Below are 22,340 nucleotides of genomic sequence, written 5' to 3'. Positions count from 1 at the left end.
AGTCCTCTTTTTTTTTTTTTTTTTTTAATGTTTATTTATTTTGAGAGAGACAGAGACAAAAAATCCCAAGCAGGCTCTGTGCTATCAGCGTAGAGATGCAGGGCTTGAACCCAAGAACCATGAGATCATTACCTGAGTAGAAATTAAGAGCTGGGCATTTAACTGACTGAGCCACCCAGGCACCTACTCTCTTTATATCCAAATTCCCCAAATACTCATCTGTGCTAGCTGTCCCTTTTTTCTAAATTCCCAGTTACTGTTTAATCCATTCCAGTCTGAATTCCATTCTTATAAATCTTTTAAAAAGCTCTCCCTGGGGGCAAAAATGATCAATAAGTCAAAAATTAGTTTACATTTTCCAATCTTATTTCACTTGACCTCATGGCAACTTTGTTTAACCCCCTTCAACACTGCTGACCACCTTTTGAAATGGTCTGTACTTCTTGCATACTCTTGCTTCTGTGGCTCTACGCTCTTCCAGTTCTCCTCTCTCCCTTCCCACCCTGACTCTTTCCATCTCTTTCTTTGCTGATTCAATCTCCTCTACCAGCCCTTTAAATTTTGGCATTCCTCCAAGCTTAGGCTTAGGCCCTCATTTCTTCTAATTCTGTAATTTCAGCCTAGATAATCTCACCCTTCCTCACAGTTTCAATTATAGTACCTATGTGGATCCGTATCATCTCCATTTTGAAGTCCATCCCCCCATATCCAATAACATGCTCAACATTTCTATTTGTATACTTCAAAGGAATCTTAAAGACCACCTCTAAATGGTAACTCATGATTTTCTCCCACAAACCTGTCCTTCTCTGATGCTCTTCCCCTAATCCCATTTTAGTAAATTTACTCATCCTGCAGTCTGGGCTCTACTTCCATTTCCTTGAAGAAACTTCCCTGACCTCCCAATGAGGACAGTGTACTTTTGCTTAACGTTTTTACTCCATTTGACTGTAAGCCCCTTTAGGGCAAGGATTATTCCCACTTTGCTCACTATTTCCTTCCTTTTAGCACAGTGTCTGGCAATAGTAGATTCTCAAAAGCTATTTACTCAGTGGAATTATGAAAGAACACCATAGTGGAAGCTTTTACTTTGGTATTTTGTGTACCACATAAAGTTCTAATCTACCAGTTACCAAATTTTACCAGTTCCAAATGTTTGAGTTAAAAACTTAAGATATAGATGGTATAACCATTAAAAACGTTTCAAATATGCAAAATTTCAAATTTTCAAAAATAAAGTATCTACGATACTTGAAAAGTCTTCCCTACATCAAAATCCCATAATTAAAGAAAGGAAAAAATTAAACACAATATCAAAACAAAACAAAAAACCAACAACAAAATGTCATTTTTTAAGAAAAAGCATTCAGAACACTGAGTGTCACTTTAGGTTGAGAATTCATTCTATAATTAGAATTTGAGCAATAACCTTTTTTTACCTGGATGATTACATTAGTCAATGTACCTTTTTTGCACTTTTTCCTTGGCATCATTTCTCTTGGGAGTCTTCTCCAATCTGCAGGTACAAAATAAAAAAATACAAAAGTTGCCGTTTCCTCTAGGAGTTAGTGGCACTGGACATGATTATTTAAAGGGACATGACAGTTGCTTAATCAATGAAAATAAAATTTCTTAATATCTGACTGTACAGATTTAGCCTAAGTGGTGTATTTTCTCCTATGAAGAAAAAAAAAGTTCATTAAAAAAACTTCAGGGATGCCCGCTGCTCTTTTGGAAGAGCATGTGATTCTTGATTTCAGGGTCATGAGCTCAAGCTCCACTAGGAGTGTAGAAAGTATTAAAAAAAAAAAAATTAAAACAATTTTTGAAATAGTGCTATAAAATTTCTACAATATTCTTTCAATAATTATAGAGTATTTATCAATTTTAAATACAGAAATTTTCATAACAAGAAAAATAATGTAGAAAAATATTTATGAATATGAACAGTTACTCATGACATACTGTTGAGTAAGAAAAAGTTTCTCAAATATTATGTACAGGGTGCCTGTGTGGCTTGGTCGATTAGGCCTCTGACTCTTGATTTTGGCTCAGGTCATGATCTCCGGGTTCATGAGACTGAGCCCCACATCAGACTCTAGCTTACAGCATGGAGACTGTCTGGGATTCTTTCCATCCCTCTCTCACCCTCTGTGTCAAAATTAATAAATAAACACTTAAAATAAATAAAACATTATGTATAGAATCCCATTAAAAAATAAACCTAACATATATAAGCATTTTTATATATTTAATTTTTGTGCAGAGAAAGCTCTAGGTTGGGAACAAAATATTACAATAATTCTTTGTGGGTGTTAGGATTACGATTGCTTTTCTTATTTCTTATTTATTTCTTATTTGACCATGCTGTATTTTATAAGTTTTCTATAGTTGATATGTACTTCTTATGTAATAAGGAATTCTTTGAAAAGTTAAAATATGTGACCACAATCCCAACACATGCAAAATTAAACAATTCTAATAATTAACCCTAAACTTTATAATTAAAAATATAAATAGTCATGGAAAAGTAAATTCACTCTAATAAATAATTTGCCTGCATTAGGTAAATATTTTCTCTAATTTCTCACTTTCTTTTAATTAAAAAAATTTTTTTACATTATTTATTATTGAGAGACTGAGAGACAACGCATGAACGGGGGAGGGGCACAGAGAGAAGGAGACAGAATCTGAAGCAGGATCCAGGCACAGAGCCTGAAGCGGAGCTCAAACCCATGAACTCTTATATCATGACCTGAGCTGAAGTCAGACGCTTAACCGACTGAGCTACCCAGGTGCCCCTTTTAATTTTTTAATGTTTATTTACTTTTGAGAGAGAGAGCGAGAGAGAGCACGGGTACTTGTGAGCGCAAGCAGGGGAGGGGCAGAGAGAGATAGAGAAAGAGGATACAAAGTTGGAGCTCTGCATTGACAGTGGAGAGCCTGATGCAGGGCTCGAACTCATGAACCGCAAGATCATGACCTGAGCTGAAGTCAGGTGCTTAACCGACAGAGCCACATAGGTGGGTGCCCCACTGTCTTTTAATTTTCAAACACAGAGTTAATCAGAAAAATGAAGCAACATAAAAAATACTGCCTGCTAAAACAAACAAACAAACAACCTCGGGGTATTTTGGAGAAATTTATATCTCAAGCCATTTTACCTGAATTAATAAATTTTGCTTTGAATATATTTCTTATTTTATAAATGACTCATAGATGATCATGAAAAAGTAGGTAAAGAGACTCATTTAAGAGATGAATATAACGTGAAAGATATGAGAGATCTGAGGTAGGAGACAGGAGAGTGTGCAAGGGGAATCCAACCTTACAATGATGCACACTGAAAAGACCACTATAACTCGTGCAAGCAATAATTCTGTAAACGCCATTTATCCTGCTACCTAAAAGCCGTTACAACAACATCAAGGACAGAGATGTCAAAGGGAAGTGAGTTAAAATGAGGAGACCCCAGTTCTAGTAGTGCTGTCAAAGTCACCCCGAAAAGTCACTTCATTTTTATGGCAATTACTTTTTTGTCTGTAAAATGAATGAGCTGGATGAAATCTCTCCAGCCTCTTCCACTTTGCCTGTATCCAAGGAAAATTTGTGAATGTTGAAAAAAACTCTCTTAGATAGGGTTCTGTTGAAAAGGCTTCTTTAGGAAGTAAAAATAGTCAATGTCTGCTTGAAAGAAATAGCTTAAAATACCCTTTACCTGGACTTGTTTTCTCCTCAAAAGCTATAAAATCACTCACAAACACAGAAGTATAATTGGTACTGGGGATTAAAATGGTGATTGTGGAAAATGTAATGGAAAGCCCAAATGCATCTCGCAAGTCCTATTTTATAAAAAAGTATTTTAAGAACTTCAAAAACATTTCAATTCTTCCTTGTTACAGTATAAAAATCTTTTCATCCTATTTTTCAAAAGATATACATTCGTAATTAATTATAGAAAAAGAGCCAGACTATTTTTGTACAGTGAACATACCTATGGTAAAACTAGAAAATTTGCCCTACAAAATACAGGGTAGGGAGATAAACTTTAAAAGTTATTTAAACATTTTCAGATTTAGAATTACCTGGTATCCACTCCTCTTTGTATACCTTCATGTATCTTTTACTGTATCTTTCAATATCTAGGAAAAAAGAAAAAAGTGTTCATTAGAAAATTCCAGAATAAGCCTAAATTTAAGCCATTCCTTTCAAATAACTGAAAACACCAGGTAACATCTTTTATTTCACACACAGTTTCCTATATTTGTACCAAATGTGTTCCTGAACAGCTGCTGAAAAGCTGAAGAAGTATCACATGTTTAAGGAAGAGGCAAGCAGCAGCTGGGGATGAATGGCTGGGGGCGAGCAGAGAGCTAAACCCTAACCATGTTTTTTAGAATCAGACAACCCGACTCAGTTCTGAAAACATTCACAAAAGCCCAAAGCCAGGTCAGAAAGCCTCTTACACGCGAGGGAAGAAAGTCACTTGGTGTCTTCTCTTTTCTTCTTGTGACACTGGCCTCCAGCTCCCAGTCTTTAAATTTTGTGTAACTGGGATGATGGAGGGCTATTTGCTCACCTCTAGTGCTTGATACATACATTCATATACAGTTAGGCTTTTCAGTGAGCGACTTTTCACAACCCATTGGGGAGGAGAATGGGGAAAAGTATAGGAGTAGGTAAGGTTGGACGTGAGCAAGCCACAAGCCTTCCATGTCAACTGCTGACAACTTTCCAGGGACCTCCTGGGCTCAAAAAGGGAGATCCACAGCTGTGGCTCTTGTTTCTGCTTTGCCCACTATGCTGCAAGAAACTCCCTCAATGAGGGCCCAAACCCTTTCCTAGCAGCATAAGTTGGCAAGTGACACCATCATGCCATAGCCTGAAACATGGTTCATCATAAAATGTGATTTTAGGACTGCAGCCATGAAAGAGGGAGGTTAATACAAAAGGTGAAAACACAAAAAGCAAGGCCCAAATATGTACTGACTTTTCTTCCATGTTAAGAAGATGATTCCAAATAATAGCAAGACCATAAATAGTAGATCAGAGAGACCAAGAGACCAAGCTTTTCTAGGTATTTAATTGTTCTGACTTCAAGCTTGCTCTCAAGCTTTTCATCTGTAAAGAGAAGTCAGCACAAGTTCCTAGCATTCCCATTTAAAAATTTTCTCCATAACAGACTGCATCCTTTAGAAAAAGTTAACTTTTAGTAGTAAACTTCTAGAAGAATAAGTGATAATTGAAAACCAACTACTGAAAAAGTTAGAAAGAAGCAAAGGATTTGAACTGACATTTCTCCAAAGAAGATATGCATGGAAAAAAAGCACATGGTAAGATGTTTAAGATCATGGGTCATTTTGGAAATTCAAATCAAAACCGCAATCAGATAGCACTTTATACCCACTAGAATGGCTACAACCAAAAAGGCAGGGACAAGTGCTGGCAAAAATGTGGAGAAACTAGAATCCTCATATACTGTTGGTGATGTAAAATGGTGCAAGAACTTTGGAAAACAGTTTGGCAATTCCTCAAAATGTTAAATTCAGAATTATATGGTCCTAGATATGCACCCAACACAAATAACACATGTCCACTCAGAAACATGTATATGAATGCTCAAAGCAGAATTACTCATGATACCTCTAAAGTGGAACTAACCCACATGGCTATCAACTGGTGACAGTGTAAACAAAATGTGGTGTATACAACCAACGGAGTGTTACTCAGCCAGAAAAAGGAATGAAGATTGCTGTACCATGGTGAACCAGGGAAACATTACGCTAAGTTAAAGAAGGCAGCACAAAAGTCTGCCTTTATGATTTTATGATTCCATTTCTTTTTTTATTCCATTTCTTTTAAAGATGTTATCGTTAAGTAATCTCTACACCCAATGTGCAGCTTAAATTTATAGCCCCAAGATCAAGAGTTACATGCTCCACCAACCGAGCCAACCAAGGGTCTTTATGATTCCATTTATATGAAATGTCCAGAACAGACAAAACACTACAAAGCAGATTAGTTGTTGCCGTAAGCTAGAGACAGGGGAGAATAGGAGCTTATACCAATGGGTATAGGGTGTCTTTTCCGAATGACAAAAATATTCTAAAAATTAGACAGTAGTGTTGATTGTACAATTCTGTAACTACACTAAAAGCCAGTGAGTTGCATACTTTAAAAAGTATACTTTTATATATGTGAATTTTACCTCAATAAAACTGTTATTTAAAAAGAAAGAAAGTTATTAGAAATTTTAAAAAGAACTTAAATATAGTAAACTCAAATTTATGTTCCATTATTTCCCTTGTTTTGAAGGAATTTTTTTTTCATAAAGACTGTGTGAGCAGGGAAGAAGGGCAGAGAAAGAGAATCTTTTTTCTTTTTAAGCTTATTTATTTTGAGAGAGAGAGTGAGCGAGCAGGGGAGTGGCAGAGAGAGAGGGAGAGAGAAAATCCCAAGCAGGAACCGCACTGTCGGCACAGAGCCTGATGTGGGGGTCAATCTCGTGAACGGTGAGATCATGACCTGAGCTGAAATCAAGGATTGGCTGCTTAACCAACTGAGCCACCTATGTGCCCCAAGAGAGAATCTTAAGCAGACTGCATACTCAGCATAGATCCTGATGCAGGGCTCAATCCTATGACCCTGGGGTCATGACCTCAGCTAAAATCAAGAGTCAGAAGCTCAACTGACTGAGTCACTCAGGTGTCTCAGCAAGTGTTTTGAATGCAGTTAACTGTGTATCAACTGTGCATTCTAGGAATGCAGGTATATATTTCATGTACAACCTCTGAACATGTGCATTTCATATATCCTGATTCCAGATTTTAAACACATTTTATTAATAAGCTCTAACTTCTTACTTCTGGTTTTTCTCACATCTGCACCATCCAAATGATTCTAGATTAGAAATACATTCCTAATAGATTCCAGCTTATCATTACTTCCAACTCTTATGCTTTCATCATCAAAATATAGTACTTTAAAAAGCTTTGATGGCTCACATTTGTGTTGAAGTGAGGATGGCCAGCCATCTTCTTTGGTCTATAACTGTAACACATTTTCATTATTAAATTTATAATTACCAATTAACATGATCAACAAAATGTTTCATTCCTTCACAACCTATTTCCTCTCAATCACTTTATCTTTGCCTTCAGCATGTGTCAAGTCACAAACTATACCAAATAACTTATGGTACATAAATACAAAAAAATAAAAATATTGTCACATCATTTTAACAGACAGGATGTTCCAGGTTTTTGTCACAAAATAGTATGTAACAAGGTGCTTTTCAAGGAGAATACCATATTTCCTTTTTTATTCTTAGAGATCTATTGTTTACCCACTGACCCCTGTCAATTTTCTTCAGAAATGAACAATTCTCAATTGCATTCTGTGAAAACTAAAACAAAAACAAAACAACCACAAAGACAAGAGTCTCTCTAGACTTCTTTTTATATCTTCATAAACATTACTATAATACTTTGGACAACACAGTAGAAACACAGAAGGATAATGGGAACATGCTGACTTATTTCACTGCTGCACCATCCTTCTGTGCAACTTCATCATTCTCCCATTTTTTTTTGATGTTTTAGTCTCTTTTTTCCAGCGTAGTGGGGGAGAACTGATGAGTTATGATGAAATAGTATCAGTGCTGATGAACCAGCAAAGTGTTTAAAGATGAAGGAAAAGTGAAATCACAAAGATTCCAAAATGTATTTAAGTTTATAAAAGGGTCTAATAAGCTGATATGGTAATGCTCAGATAAAATGAGTTAAAAAAAAAAAAACACAAATCCTCTTTGTTTTTTAGAAGATCTCTATTAAAGAATAAAAGTCAGGGGGTGTCTGGGTGGATCAGTTGGTTAAGTGACCAACTCTTGATTTCGGCTCAGGTCATGATCTCATAGTTTGTGGTTTTGAGCGCTGCACTGGGCTCCATGGAGCCTGCTTGGTATTCTCGCTCTCTCTCTCTCTGCCCCTCCCCCACTCATGCTCTCTTGCTCACTCTCTCTCAAAATAATCAAACTGAAAAAAATTAAAGTTATGAATACCACTGCTCAAAAATAAACTCAAGCAATGCCTGAGTGGCCTAGTTGGTCAAGCACCTGACTCTGGATTTTGGTTCAGGTCATGATCTTGCAGTTCATGGGTTCAAGCCCCACATCAGGCTCTGCACTAGCAGTGTAGAGCCTGCTTGGGATTCTCTCTCTGCCTCTGCCCTGTTCATGCTCTTTCTCTCTCTCAAAGTAAATAAGTTTTACTTTAAATAAAATCAGCAATCAAAATAGGGTCTCATGGACCATGATGGCACATTGGCAGTTAATAATAACCAAACTCCATTTATTCAACAGCAGATCTTATGGCCATATTGCAGGTAAATGTATGATTTCCATTAAAATTTTGAAGTTCTAAAAATGACTTACAGAAGAATCACCACTGTCACTCCTGTTTCTATCTCAGAGGACCCCAGTTATGCAAGAACCCGAGCTGGGAGCCATTGGATCAGATGCTCTCTATACACCCTTGCAGCCACAATTCATTAAAATAATAATATTCACTGATGTTTGTCTTTTATTACAAAAATAATAATTTTCATTGTTAAGAAAATACCAATCATTTCTATATTCTGCCTGAAAGCATAATAAACAAACTGTGAGGACTTCACAACAAGAAATATCTTTATTCTATGTCCTCAGTTCTTTGTGATCTCAATGCCCTGTGCCATTAGCCACAAGGCTGATGATCAGGAAAACTTGAGATCTCCTACCCTCATTTAGTTCTTTATATTAAATCCTAAGTCTCTCTTTCTTAAAACATATAGGTGGTCAATGATGGAAGAAGGCTGGTAAAGGTACAGTGATAGAACACTGTCCAGAATATACCTCCTCTGACAGGTATATATGGCTGATCAGACTGGTCAATTCTTTCTCATTTATGGTGTGCAGAGTACATAAACATTACATGTGTGTATATGCATATATGTGTGTATGTATTATATTAGTCTATATTCACATATATGTATGTATATATCTTAAAAACATTTTCAACCATAGTTTTTAAAAACACATTGCATCAGAAAAGAAAGGTAAACATGAAGACTTTGAAGGAGAATGTACTTGTATCAATTTGGAAAATTCTATACAAGTGTTTTTTTCCAGAAAGAAACAGAAACAAAGATTCCTTGTATTCTTAAATACCTTCTGCAGTCATCAAAGATGCAGAGCCTCTTAATCCAGGTACAAGCCAACCACTCCCAGAAACCAGCAATGAAAATATGCTCTTAATGTCCCTATTTAAAAGACTCCCATGCATGTTTTAGACCTATGCTTTAATAATGGCCACATTTAGCTAAGTCTGTTCCATACTCTAGAGAAAACACTAATTTTAAAAAGAGTAAAGATACTCTACACTATTACGATTTTTTCTAATAAGAAAGTTTATTAGCTCATTTAATCTTTTTTTTTTTTAAATACTTTTAATTATTTCTAGGAGAGAGAGAGAGAGTGTGAGCAGGGGAGGGTCAGAGAGAGAGGAAGTCACAGACTGAAACAGACTCCAGGCTCTGAGCTGGCAGTCAGCACAGAGCCCGACGCGGGGCTCGAACCCACGAACCGCGAGATCATGACCTAAGCGAAAGTCGGCCGCCTAACCGACTAAGCCACCCAGGCGCCCCTCATTTAATCTTTTTAAAGATCTTTAAAATGAAAGCTTTAAGTTCATTTTTGAACTCAAATAGATAAAAGCATGTAACATAATTATGAAAGTAAAAAAAAAAATCAGTACTTTTAGGATAAAAATGTCTTTTTAAACCATTATATAAACTTCAAGCAGCTATGCTTGAAAAATTAAATGAACTTGTCTAAAATGCTTTTTATAATTACAAGCACATGTGATACTACTATATAAGACTTTCTTTTTGATTCTTAGCCAGCTCTAAGTCTTTTAGAGAGAGAAAATGGAATGCATTTTTAATACTAATGGAATGAGATGATACTATATGAATTTCTCATACTTTAATGATGTTGTTTTGGGAACTCAAGGATGATATTGATCTCTCTAATTTCAACATTCAAGGGCAGAAACTGAAAATCAATACAGATCTACTGTGCTAAATAACTACTCAGGAATGGCTTCTCTTCCTCTGAAACCACTTCCCTCTCCCTCTCTGAGACTTTCAAGCCTTCTCCAATGGTAATTTCTCCTCTCTGTCCTTGGCATAACCGAGGAGTACACACTTTATGTTTTCTATTATATCTGATGTACAAATCATAAGCCAAAAATATATTTAAGGCTTCTAAAAGTTTTAACCAAAATACTAAATAATCATATTTAATTTCAAATATATTGAAAATTTAATATTAAATACAAAAGATTTATGTATGAGGATAGTAATCATTTCATTATATACATATATAAGCAAAAACTAGAAACCACTTTTAATCTATCAGCAGAGAAATACTTACAGTTAATAATGTTATATACATATCATGGAATATCACATAGTGATTAAATATCTTATTTTCCAAGAATACGGAGGATATATGAAAATGCTAATAGCATGCTATCGGGTTGAAAAGGAAGACACAAAGAATAGGAATCCAATTTCATAAAAGGCATACACCTACAAAAGAAAAACTCTAGAATGTATAATAAAATATTAATAGATCTCTAGCCATAAACATTAGAGGTGATTTTTGCTTTTTAATTTTCTGTTGTTTGTAATTTTCACCAAACACATAAAATTTCCATTAAAAGGTAATTTTAAAAATAAAATGTCAAAAAGTTTAAAGTACTTTTTCCATTAAATCAATATAAGTACACTCTTTTAAGATAGTTAATAATTTCTTTTTTTTTTTTTATTTATTTCTAGGAGAGAGAGAGAGAGAGACAGTGTGAGCAGGGGAGGGTCAGAGAGAGAGGGAGTCACAGACTGAAACAGGCTCCAGGCTCTGAGCTGGCAGTCAGCACAGAGCCCGACGCGGGGCTCGAACCCACGAACCGCGAGATCATGACCCAAGCGAAAGTCGGACGCTCAACCGACTAAGCCACCCAGGCGCCCCGATAGTTAATAATTTCTGATTTACTTAAATCAGTCAGCACTAAATGACCCTATGTCTTCTACAGAAACATTGTCTTGGGGCACCTGGATGGCTCAATCACTGAAGCATCCAACTTCAGTGTGGGTCATGATCTCACGGTTTGTGAGCTCGAGCCCCACATCGGACTCTGGACTGATAGTGCAAAGCCTGCTTGGGATTCTCTCTCTCTCTCTCTCTCTCTCTCTCTGCCCCTCCAATACTCTCTCTCTATAAATAAAATAAAACTTAGGAAAAAAAATTTCAGAAACATTGTCTCATCTGTAAACATTCAACCACGGAATCAAAGAGTCCAAACCCACCTTGTTTTTCTTCAGGAGTTTCTAAATAATAAGGCATTCTTTTCATAGTTTCTCTCAACTCCTGTTTCAAGGCCAGCATGTATTCTTCGCCTTCGCCTGCTTTCAGTGGCACCGGCTTATAATCTGTATCCTGTTTAAAAGACAATGTGTGGGTTTTTTTTTTAAATAAAATAAATTTCTTAGTGTCCTTTTTGCCTATAATCTGGAAAATTTCATTTTTGTTGAAAAATTACATTTTACAGGTACTAAGTTTTACAATCAACTGAAAAGATGTTGAGCTTCTGTAATCTATTTAACCTGTTGGCCCATTTCCTTCTTTGCTCTTCTTTTATTTTATTTTTTTTTCTTTAATGTTTTATTTATTTCTAGGAGAGAGAGAGAGACAGCGTGAGCAGGGGAGGGTCAGAGAGAGAGGGAGTCACAGACTCTGAAACAGGCTCCAGGCTCTGAGCTGGCAGTCAGCACAGCGCCCGACGCGGGGCTCGAACCCACGAACCGCGAGATCATGACCTAAGCGAAAGTCGGATGCTTAACCAACTAAGCCACCCAGGCGCCCCTCTTTGCTCTTCTTTAAAGGGTAGGAAAGATTCTTAATTTCCCTACTGACCACACCAGCAAGTATTGTTATACAGTCTGTTTACTGTGATTACATGTTTTAGAACTCAAGGCACCCAAATGAGAGTAACTATTTTAGTCCCCTAGTAACCTCAATTAGTAGTGGTGGTATTGGTGGAGCAATAGCATAAAAAAAAAAAGAGAGAAAAGAATAAAAGTAGTGGTTATTGTGACCAAGATGTTCTCACCACTCAACATCCATGATCCCATTTAAAGTATCATCAGTACTTTCCTTTTACAGAAAATAAATTGAGAAGTGAACAATTTATAAGTTCATAGAACATGTAAATGACAAAGCAGGAGTCTGAATCTACATCTTCAATTTTTTAAAATTACACACATGCACAATACGTATATATATTCATGAAATGCATATATTTATTAAAAAGTGGGGTCTCAGGGTATGTAGTAAAAGACATTTCTAAAAGAAAAAGACATATCTGGTATCAGAGCTAAGTACAGGGTACATTTTCAAAATTTCGCTATGAATTTATTTATTCATTTTATAGCTATATATGGGGTGCTTACTATAAGCTTATTGGGTGCTTACTATAAGCTAGACATGGTTAGACAACAAAAGGTACCATGATGAACTGGTCAAACTTCCTGCCCTATGGAACTTATATACTAGGGGAGAAAAATGCAAGAAATCAGTAAACAATGAGGAAGTATATAATTTGAGGTAGTGATAAGCAGCATGAAAAAAAAATAAGGCTGGGTAGAGTACAGTGTGACTGACAGAATATATGGAGGTTGGAGGTAGTTGGTCTAGACAGCGTAAGCACACAGGACCTCTCAGGAAGTCACGTTTGAGTACTGTTCCGGATAAAATTAGGAAGTCATTGACTTGGGAATAGATGGCTCCAGCCAGGGAAACCGGCAGAGGAAAACACCTGAGAGAACAAGGAGGCCATGATGGCGAGGGAGAGAGGTGAGTGGCAGGAAGAGTCAGAGAGACATCAGCAAGGCCATGTCATACACAGCCAGTTTGCCAGCAGCAAGGAATTTCAATTTTATTCTAAGTATAAAACAGCACAGTATGTTAATATTCCCAGTGTTCAGAAGTAACCTCACACATGGAGAAGAGCTTGTTTTAAAGGAAATCAACATATAAAGTGACCGACATAATACCTATACATGAGATATTTATCGTTGTTTCAGGCTATACTAAATATCAGAAAGGCAAAATATCAAGAGCAAAAAGTAGACTCCCTGTGTAAGACATTTAGACACATTTGTCCAGTGTACTTTACATACACAAATCTTCAGACAAAAGACTTTTCCCTTTTGAAATAGAGGAGAAAAAAAAAAGAAAAAAAAAAGAAATAGAGGAGAGATTGGGGAATTGAAGGGTATCTGGTCATTTATGAGTTTTTCATTTTTTTGTTTTACAACATATACACACCTAGATATGTAAGCTCATGTTTTAAACTCAATGTAAAGTGAAAGCATTAGGTTAAACATTATGCCAATTAGGTTTATAGCATACTCATTAAATTTAAAAGCAACACTAAATGTAGCAAGAACACTTAGATTTTGAGAAATAGCAACAAAACTCAAATTGACTTTAATAAAATAGAGAAATAAGCAAAAACCAAAAACAGCTGAGTAGGGAGTAAAAGACCATATGGTACACTAGGGAGCAAAATCAAATTCTGTAGAAAATCATTAAGTGAAAATCTAATAGAATGAGGACCATTGGAGCATTGTAAAACTAACCTTTTAAAAATATTATTTTGAGGAGCTGGGAGGTCATGATCTCACAGTTCGTGGGACTGAGCCCCACATTGCGCTCTGTGCTAACAGTGCAGAGCTTGCTTGGGATTCTCTCTCTCTCTCTGCCCCACCCCTGCTTGCCTGCATTTTCTCTTTCTCTGCCAAAATAAATAAATAAACATTAAAAAAATTAAAAAACCCCAAATATTATTTTGATATAGGAATACATAAAAAACAGCAATAGAAGAGGTAGGAAATGAAAAAAATTCTTTCCTAGTTCATGTTGTATATTCATGGAAAGGTATATATAGTTTTTTGTGTTTTTAGAATGCAATGTAAAAATTAGAAGAGATTCAGGGAAGAACAGTGGCAGTGAAGTACACTCTCTTTTACTTTCTTACACTTAAGATATTATAATCATATTATATATTCAATCCTACATAGAATTTTAATTTTCTTTGAAGGATGAAAAAACCAGCCGTGAGAAATCTGCTGTTAATGTACTTACAGGAAATAGTGGGGGTGGTTTCAGTACTACATCGGGTAGCTTTTCACCTCTGCCAAATCCAACTGCTTCAATATTAAAGGTGTAAGCTGCACGTCCGCGTCCTTTATTCCCAGCCATCAGAACTACTTATACCAGAAAAGTGGGCAAATTCTGAAAGACATCCATAAAAAAAGAAATCAATGTTTTAAAGCAGAATATAAAACTCCACCACTGAAGTAGTGTGGCTAATTAAAAATACTTCTGGAAAGCAAAACTTGTAAAGAAATAAATATACGATAAAGTGATTTCCGAACTCCTCACACCTAGTCAAGTCGGTAGGTGACATGATGATGGCTCAATTACCTCACCCAGGCCCTGGGTGAATGGCTCGACCCTGTCTCCTTTGAGATGCTGCCCGGACCACTGCACACAGCCAGCTGATGCAATTCTCTTCCCCCTCTGTGATTTGGCATCAAGATCTCAGACATATGTAAAAAGTGTGGACAAGGAAAAGTCTGGCTGATGAAGACAGACCACCTTGCTTTTTCATTCAACCTGACGACTACCACGAGTCACATACACCTTTGTTTTTAAATGATAGAAAAACATCTGAGATAGTTAAAGGTAAAATAAACCTGTACTCTTTTCAACTTTGGCGACAGTAGAGATGTCACATACTCCAGTTCTCTACTGAACTTCTTCTGAATTGTCTGAAACAGGATTATACTATCATGTGAGAACAAGCCGGCAGCATATTAACAGGGATCCCAACACCAAGGCTCTGTCACTACAAGACTGCATTTGACTGTCATGATGATTATGACATACATCCTCTAAATCTCTTTTCCCACTGATAATACGAAGTGTCATTCAATCCTGCAAACTCAAGAAAACAGCAATATACCTCTCATACCACTTACCTGTTTTCCTTCCTTTCTTTCCTTATCATTATTTTTTGAAAAACTGAGGTCATTTCCTATACAAGCCTTCTCCAAATTTAAGGCACATGACAATTACCTAGGAATCTTGTTAAAATGCAGATTCTGATTCAGGTGCCCGAGAACCTGCATTTCTAACAAGCTCTCTGGGATTATCAATGCTGCTGGGGTGCGGGCCACTATTTGAAAGTAGCAAGTTGTAACAGTCTCCCATTTCTGAATTTGAGGAACTGAATACATGAAATGTGGTATAACACATTCCTCTTCCCTGTATTTTCTAAATAGGTGGACTAGAGGCTTAATCAAATTTGAGTTTAATTTTCTTCAAGGACACTTCAAAGAGACGCTTTGTTCTTCCTATTGCATCACATCAAAAGGCAAACAAAACCAATCTCTCTTTCTCTCTCTCTCTATGATGTTCTCTGGTCAGTGGGTTCAGGTGCTATTAGTTTGTTTCATATAGTATACAATTCCCCATCAGTTTCCACCTAATGACATCAGTAGCCATTGATAATCATAGCCGAGATTCATTATTCCATTATGGATTGTAATTTCATTCTTTCTGTATCTACTAGTTGGAATTCTATCAGGAATCAATTTCATCATTCACTAGTTACAATGAAGCACAAGTTGTAGAGGAAAGGTACTTATTCTAATAATCAAGCTCATTCTATCTGTCCACACTAAAAGAGAGGGAGGATATCTAAAAAGACGGGTTTCAACTGCTGAGTCACTCAAGCATATGCTGAGCCTGCAGAAAGCAGGTTTTGTAAGTATGAAAACCGCTGAGAAGAAAGATAGACTTTCACTCTAAAAAATGACTTGTGGGAGCCCTGTAGGCATGGTCAAGACCACTGGGCTTAATTCCAATCTGGGATTCGCCCATAAGTAAAGATTAAGAGCAATTTTCAGGTAACATTTCCCAAACTTGCCTAATCATGAGAATTACCTGGAGAACTTGTTAAATATACCAAGTCTCAAGCAATCTTCAAGTATTCAAACCCACATCAGAATCTTTGGAGGCAAGCTCTAGGAAACAGTTGGGAAAACTCACCCTAAAAAGAGAGTGTATCAGCTACCATTGTTTGATGGAATATCCCTTTAGAAATACCAAACTCTGGAGCCTCTAAACTTCCATATTTATAAGGCATCTTTGGGTGTATAAACTGGTATCATTAGTGAATGGATTCCTCTTGGCAGAAAAATCAATCCTAGCTCTTGAGACACCCTAAATGATTACATGGAATTCTGGCCTACAAATCCATCCCTCTTTAGTTTGGCCATTATGAGTCAGTTCTCCCATGCCTAGAGAAGCTGCCAAATTTGTTTTTTTTCTCTTGCAGGGCTAAGAGGTACTTCTTGGACTCCAATAACGTCTCATAGGGAAAACGGCTCGCAAGTGAGGCCTAAGCATCAATCTTGGGTATCCTCTGTGCAACCACTGCCTTGTTCTTCTTTCGCCCTTCAAAACTTCTTGAATGAAGGGCTTTTTATAAGCAGCTTTCCCCATTTCCTTATTATCCCAATCTTCCTCTACTTCATATAGGCTAATTTCATTGAGTCATTCATTCAACCAATATTGAGTATTCCAGGCACTGTTGCAGGACCCAAAGAGCACTGAATAAAACCGTGTCCCTGTTCTAAGGGTTCATATTTTAGTGGCTGAAAGAACACAAAGATGTAAGTAAATAAGTGTGTAACATAATAGTATGTATTCTTGCTGTGGGTTGAACTGTGTTCCCCTCCTAACCCTCCAGTACCTGTGAATGTGATGACCTTCCTTATTTGGAAATAAAGTCTTCGCTGCAGATGTAATCAAATTAAGATGGGCTCACAGTGAATCAGGGTGAGCCCTCTTCCAATGATGGGTGTCCTTCTAAGAGAGAAATCTGGGTAGAGAGAGACACACACAGAAGGAAAACACCATGCGAAGATGGAGGCAGAAACTGGGATGCAGCAGTTGCAAGCCAGGAATGCCAAACAGTGCCAGGAAGCACTGTGAGCTAGGTGAGGCATGGAACAAATTCTCCCTCAGAGCCTCGGCAAAGAACGAACCTAGTCCACACCTTGACTTCACCTTGATTTCAGACTTTGGGCCTCCAGAACTGTGAGAGAATAAATTTCGGTTGTTTGAAGACACCCAATTTGTGGTGAAATGTTATAGCAGTCCTAGAAAATCATCAATACAGCTCTGGAAAAAAAAAAAAAGAATGGTAAGGGGACAGAGAAGAATAAAGGGGTATGTTAGTGGCTTTTCACACAAGGAAGGTCTTTCTGTGGAGGATAAATCTGAGCAGCATGCTGGAGAAAGCCTAGAAGCCACAAGATGAAGGGATGAGGTGGAGAGGGCTGCAGAGAGGAGGAGGAGAAAGTGTAGAGAAAGAAGCACACGCTGGGAGTGTGCGAGGATGGAGAAGCCCATGTCCTTGTTGAGGAGCAAGGAGCAAGGAGAGGCGGGTCAGGGCCATATCTTGTGGAGCCCTGTGTGAGCTGTGGTAAAGGGTCTGGCTTTTTACCTCACTTGTCATGGGAACTACATTCACAAAGATGCTGAAACACAAAGGTCCCAGGGGCTCCCAATGGCAAAATCCACTGGCATTTTGGGCTCGTTCATGTCTTGGACTTCCAAAGCACAGGACTCGCTATTGCCTCCTCCCTTTTGAAATTATCTCCTTCCTAGGCTTTATTAAAACTCTGCGATTTTGTTGTTATTGTTGTTGTTATTGGCTACTTCTCTTCTTAAACCTCCTAAATATAAATTTCCTGAAGGTTCAATCTTTGGTCTTCTGCTTTTTTTTTTTTTTTTTTTGGTCTTTCGAAAACACACTGGCACTCAGGGTTTGATGACCTCTCCCATACTATTGTCTCCAACACTGACCTTTGTTTTGAGTTTGAGCCCATGTTCCCACTATCAAAAGAATATTTGGAAAGCACTTTAAACTTAAAATACTGAGATCATCTTTCCCCTACACTAACTGGCTTGCCTTTCAGGTAATATGTCCCTGTTTCTATCCACAGTATGTTATTTTCCCGCTCACCAACATTTGATGACTTGGAGTGCATCAGAATCGACTCCTTACTCTGTTCTCTTCTCCAATGGAGTCAATCCCTAATTCTTCCTTCAAAATGTCCCTTCCTTTCCATTTCTTCTACCATAATCCAGTTTAACCTCTTTCCACATCACTTTTGAGTAACTGCAAGTTTTGTGGTATCACTTGTTCTTCCTATTTGTTTTAATTTATTCTTCCACATTATTCATCCTAAGCCATAGTTCTGATCATGCTGGTCTTCTCATCTTCCCTCTTGGCTACAGAATTAAATCCAAACTCCCTATCCAAGTGCTCAGGGCCCTTTTAAGATGCTTGCACCAGTCCTCCTGACTCCTTGTATCACCATGTCTTGTTTACCATTCTCTCCACTGTGATCTACCCCCTCTTCCTCCGTGCTTGACTGTAGCCCCTTTTACCTGAAGATCCAGTTTAAGTCCCTCAAAATCCACAGTGGTTGCTTCACCCACCTTGACCTCATAAAGATCCTCCCATTAAAATAAATGAATTTTTAAAAATTGAGGTGTTACATATTGCCACTCTTCCATTTTGGAAGAAAGAGACAATATGCCTTTTGGGAAATGGGCCTTTTCCAAAGGCAAGGAGTTTCACTTATGTTTTGTTTGTTTATTTCTTCGGCCATCTTAACAGTAGAGATTTTATATCCCCACTGTCTAGCACAGTGCTGTCTATATAGCAACAGCTCCACAATTAATGTTAAGCTCTCTCTTTCTCTTTCTTTTCCTTCCTTCTTCTCTTCCTTCCTTTCTTTCTTTCATATGGTGTCATGAGCAAAATGTACCCAAAGAAGTACAGTTCAGTCAGCCTACTATTAACATTGTTGTTTTCTTTTAAATTTCCAGAACTATAAAGTTGGAGACCCGGATGTACCCTGGAATCATCAGAATTTAAGAACAAAACTCAGGCTTCACGCCAGAATAACAAAATCAGAATCTCTGGAGATAGGATTCAGGCATTAGGACTTTTTAAAGCATTCCCAGAGTTTACAACGTATAGCCCAAATTAAGAATCACTGCTTCCTGCGGCATCTGGGTGGCTCAGTCGGTTAAGTAACTGACTTCAGATAAGGTCATGATCTCGCAGTTCAAGTCATGTGTTGGATTCTGTGCTAATAGCTCAGAGCCTGGAGCCTGCTTTGGATTCTGTGACTCCCTTTCTCTCTGCCCCTCCCCTGCTCACGCTCTATCTCTCAAAAATAATCATTAAAACATTTTTTGAAAAGAACCACTGCTTCCTATTAAACTTCACATTTTGTAAAAGAAGAAAGTGAAGCCCTGAGAAAGCTGACTGCCTAAAGACACACAGTTAATTCCTAACAAAGAAAGAACTAGGTAAAGCCTCAGGTACCTTTCCACTGTCCGTTCATCCACATTACACTACCTGAAACACATTTCCAGGCTAGTTGAAGACTTTTTAATCCCACAGATACCTTTAATATTTACAAAGACGTGAGTTAGCAATGGCAAAACTGACTGAATTTGGAAGTGTAAAATCGGAAGCATCATCCTTCCATTTTGGAATGCCTCCAGAAAAGTCTTATTCAGAACTGTTCTGAGCTGGTTTGATGGGTGTTGTTCAAGCATCCAAGAGCTGAAATGCAAAGCCCATTCTATTGGACTACAGACAACATTCCATCAGAGGCTAAGGAATTCCATCTGAAAGTCCACCTAGGGCTAATATTTTATGAGTTATGACCGTAGCCTCACACTGACCCTTGTACATATTAGCTAGGTGAATGAATGTACAATCGGATAAAAGTAGGCATGGAAGCTGGGGGAGGCACCAAAAGACAGGTCACAGCACCTTTCCTGATGATGACACCTAAATTGTCCCAATCAGAACCTGACAGTCACTCTGACCCCTTCTCCATCTTCACTGCTCTGCTCATAGAAGAATATTAGCTGTATCCTCTCTTACAGGTTCACCTTCCTTGTACTCTGTTTTTGTTCAGGCCTATACTGTCTCTAACCTGGTCTCTAACACAGAACAAATAAATTCCCACTGCCAGCCTCCCCCTTTCAACCCACTCCCCAGTCATCTTTCTAGAGCATAAACCTTGGTGTGTCACTCTCCTTAACCAATAAAGCTTTGAGTCTTTCTGTCTCTTACCCCCTGCACACTGTCTCTAGCCACTCTCAACTCTCCTACATCAGCTCTTGCATGAGGCGTTCCTTCTGCCTGGAGTGCCTTCCTCCTGCATCCACCGGGGCAACCCCTGTAATCATTGAAGGGGCATCAGTTAAGCGGCTGTGCAAATGACACTTCTCTGTGACCATTTTCTCCACCCAACATGAAGACAGATCTCTCCCTTCTCTGTTTCCTAAGTACTACACTGCTTTTATTACCCTTTTTAAGATCATGTTGTGACTGCCAGTTCTTGTCTGTCTCTCCAGTAAGCCCTCCAATTAACCATTCATCAAGTATTTATTAAGCACCCTCTGTCTCAGACCATCTTCCATATACTGGGAATACAGTAGTGAACAAAACAAAGTTTCTGCTGTTGTGGCGTTCAGAGGGCCTCCTTGAAGACTTACATTTCCATGCTCTATCACTAACCAGAGCCTGGCAAAAGTCCAACAAATACTGGGTCAATTATTGCTGAGCTCATGGCCTAGTAAGGATATCCCTCCATTTCTTCTATAGTGGTTTCCCTCTGCCTATAGGAAAAATGTCCAAAATACAGAAAGCTCTGTACTTCCTAGCTGACAGCATCCTAACAAACTGTAGTTTTTTAAGTCCGGCTCAAATGCTACTCTTCAACAATCCTTTTCCTTAGAGCACATAGTTCTTACTTCCTCTGTGGTATATATACCATACTGCTTTATACTGCAAATATTTGTGCATAAATATTATCTTCCCTCAAGTTCTTGAGAACCCAGGTCATGACTTTTCTTTCTTTCTCTCTCTCTCTCTCTTTTTTTTTTTTTTTTTCACCCAATACTATTCTCACAGATCATTTAGCTCTGGGGCTTGCATGTAAGGATAGCCCCAAACAGACTGACTGGAAAAATTCTAATTAGATGAAGAAAATATTCAGGAAGGCTACATCTCCACCAAAAGCTTTAGGAGTGTAGGAGAGGACAGTACATCTCTCCTATGAAGCCTTATTAGTAGCTGCCACAATAAGGGTTTTCATAATTAATTTTTACAATGCTGTCTCATGGGTATCACTAAAATTAATCAAGTTCTCAAGGGAATTTTTGAAGCCTAACTTGATGTTTCAATACCTGGGAGGTGCTAGGTGGATACAGGGATCTGGTGTTAACAGTGGGGGTGATTTATATGGCTGGCTGGGCCACACCCAGACATTATCCACGTTTTCTGTTCTCACAAGGTGCGACTGCCTCCACCTCTACTTAGTTGAGCCTTTTCTACCAACTTTCTTTGCTCTCTGTAAGAGAGGACAAACTAACCAAAAATATGGAGTGTAGGGGAAGAAATACAGAATTTCATTTTTTGTAAGATCATTAAGACGTTATAAACAACCCTTCTCCCCACGATACAGGGTAAAAGTGCCAAGAGTTAAGAAAACATACTGAATAGTCTGTCCTCAGCAGCAAGTCTGCGGCAATGACTCGTGCCTTGAACCAATCACACAGTCCCCATATTTGAAAATCTACCATCAGTTACAGCATAAATTCTCTTCTAACTCACTGCAAACAGTCCCAGGAAGTGGAGACCAGTTAAGATCGGGAAAAGGCGGTTTTCAAAGATTTTGAAGGGATTAGAAGAAGGGAAGGTAAAGCTATCTCCCAACGCCCCTCAATCCTGAAACGCTTTAAAGGATCTCCAACTCCGACTTCCCCCACCTTCCCCATATGTGCCCCTTTAACTTCCCTTTACCCTCTCCATCTCCTCCCTACCCCTCAATTGCTCCCTCTGTTACCTGCTCACTGTCTCGAGGCTTGGGTAAAACTGTGCAGCCGAAGTGCCGGCCGGCAAGGAAGGGGTGCACACAGAAGGCGCGAGCTCGCGGATACCGGTTCCACCTCTAGAGGAGCGCGCTCCGCCCTCCACGCGGGCTCGGAGCCTTGTTCTGCTCCCGACCAGTCAGTCCCGCCCACTCCCTCGCCAGGCCCCGCCCCCTGGGCGAGGAGCTTTTTAGCCCTT

At 38.3% G+C, this 22,340-nt stretch overlaps 1 protein-coding gene across 3 annotated transcripts in view; it reads right to left on the bottom strand.

Annotated features, from left to right (window-relative positions):
* The window catches only part of POLR3G (RNA polymerase III subunit G), a 40,750-nt gene extending 18,546 nt beyond the window's left edge, over nt 1–22,204 (bottom strand). For 2 of the 3 annotated variants that reach the window (XM_077770981.1, XM_077770984.1), the window contains exons 1-5: nt 22,117–22,204; nt 14,246–14,395; nt 11,407–11,536; nt 4,086–4,142; nt 1,466–1,516 (exon numbers count right to left, since the gene is read on the bottom strand). In XM_077770981.1, coding sequence (XP_077627107.1) covers nt 1,466–1,516; nt 4,086–4,142; nt 11,407–11,536; nt 14,246–14,362 — 355 coding nt within the window. In that variant the 5' untranslated portion in view covers nt 14,363–14,395; nt 22,117–22,204. Of the gene's footprint in view, nt 1–1,465; nt 1,517–4,085; nt 4,143–11,406; nt 11,537–14,245; nt 14,396–16,922; nt 17,154–22,116 lie in introns of those variants that run through there. The other variant, XM_077770983.1, reaches the window with a different exon arrangement.
* Between the last annotated feature and the right edge of the window lie 136 nt (nt 22,205–22,340).

This window comes from Crocuta crocuta, unplaced genomic scaffold (assembly GCF_008692635.1).
Source record: "Crocuta crocuta isolate KB4526 unplaced genomic scaffold, BGI_CrCroc_1.0 scaffold196, whole genome shotgun sequence".
NCBI lineage: Eukaryota > Metazoa > Chordata > Mammalia > Carnivora > Hyaenidae > Crocuta > Crocuta crocuta.
Note: the sequence above shows the minus strand (reverse complement) of the source record. Positions and strands in the feature narration are given on the sequence as shown.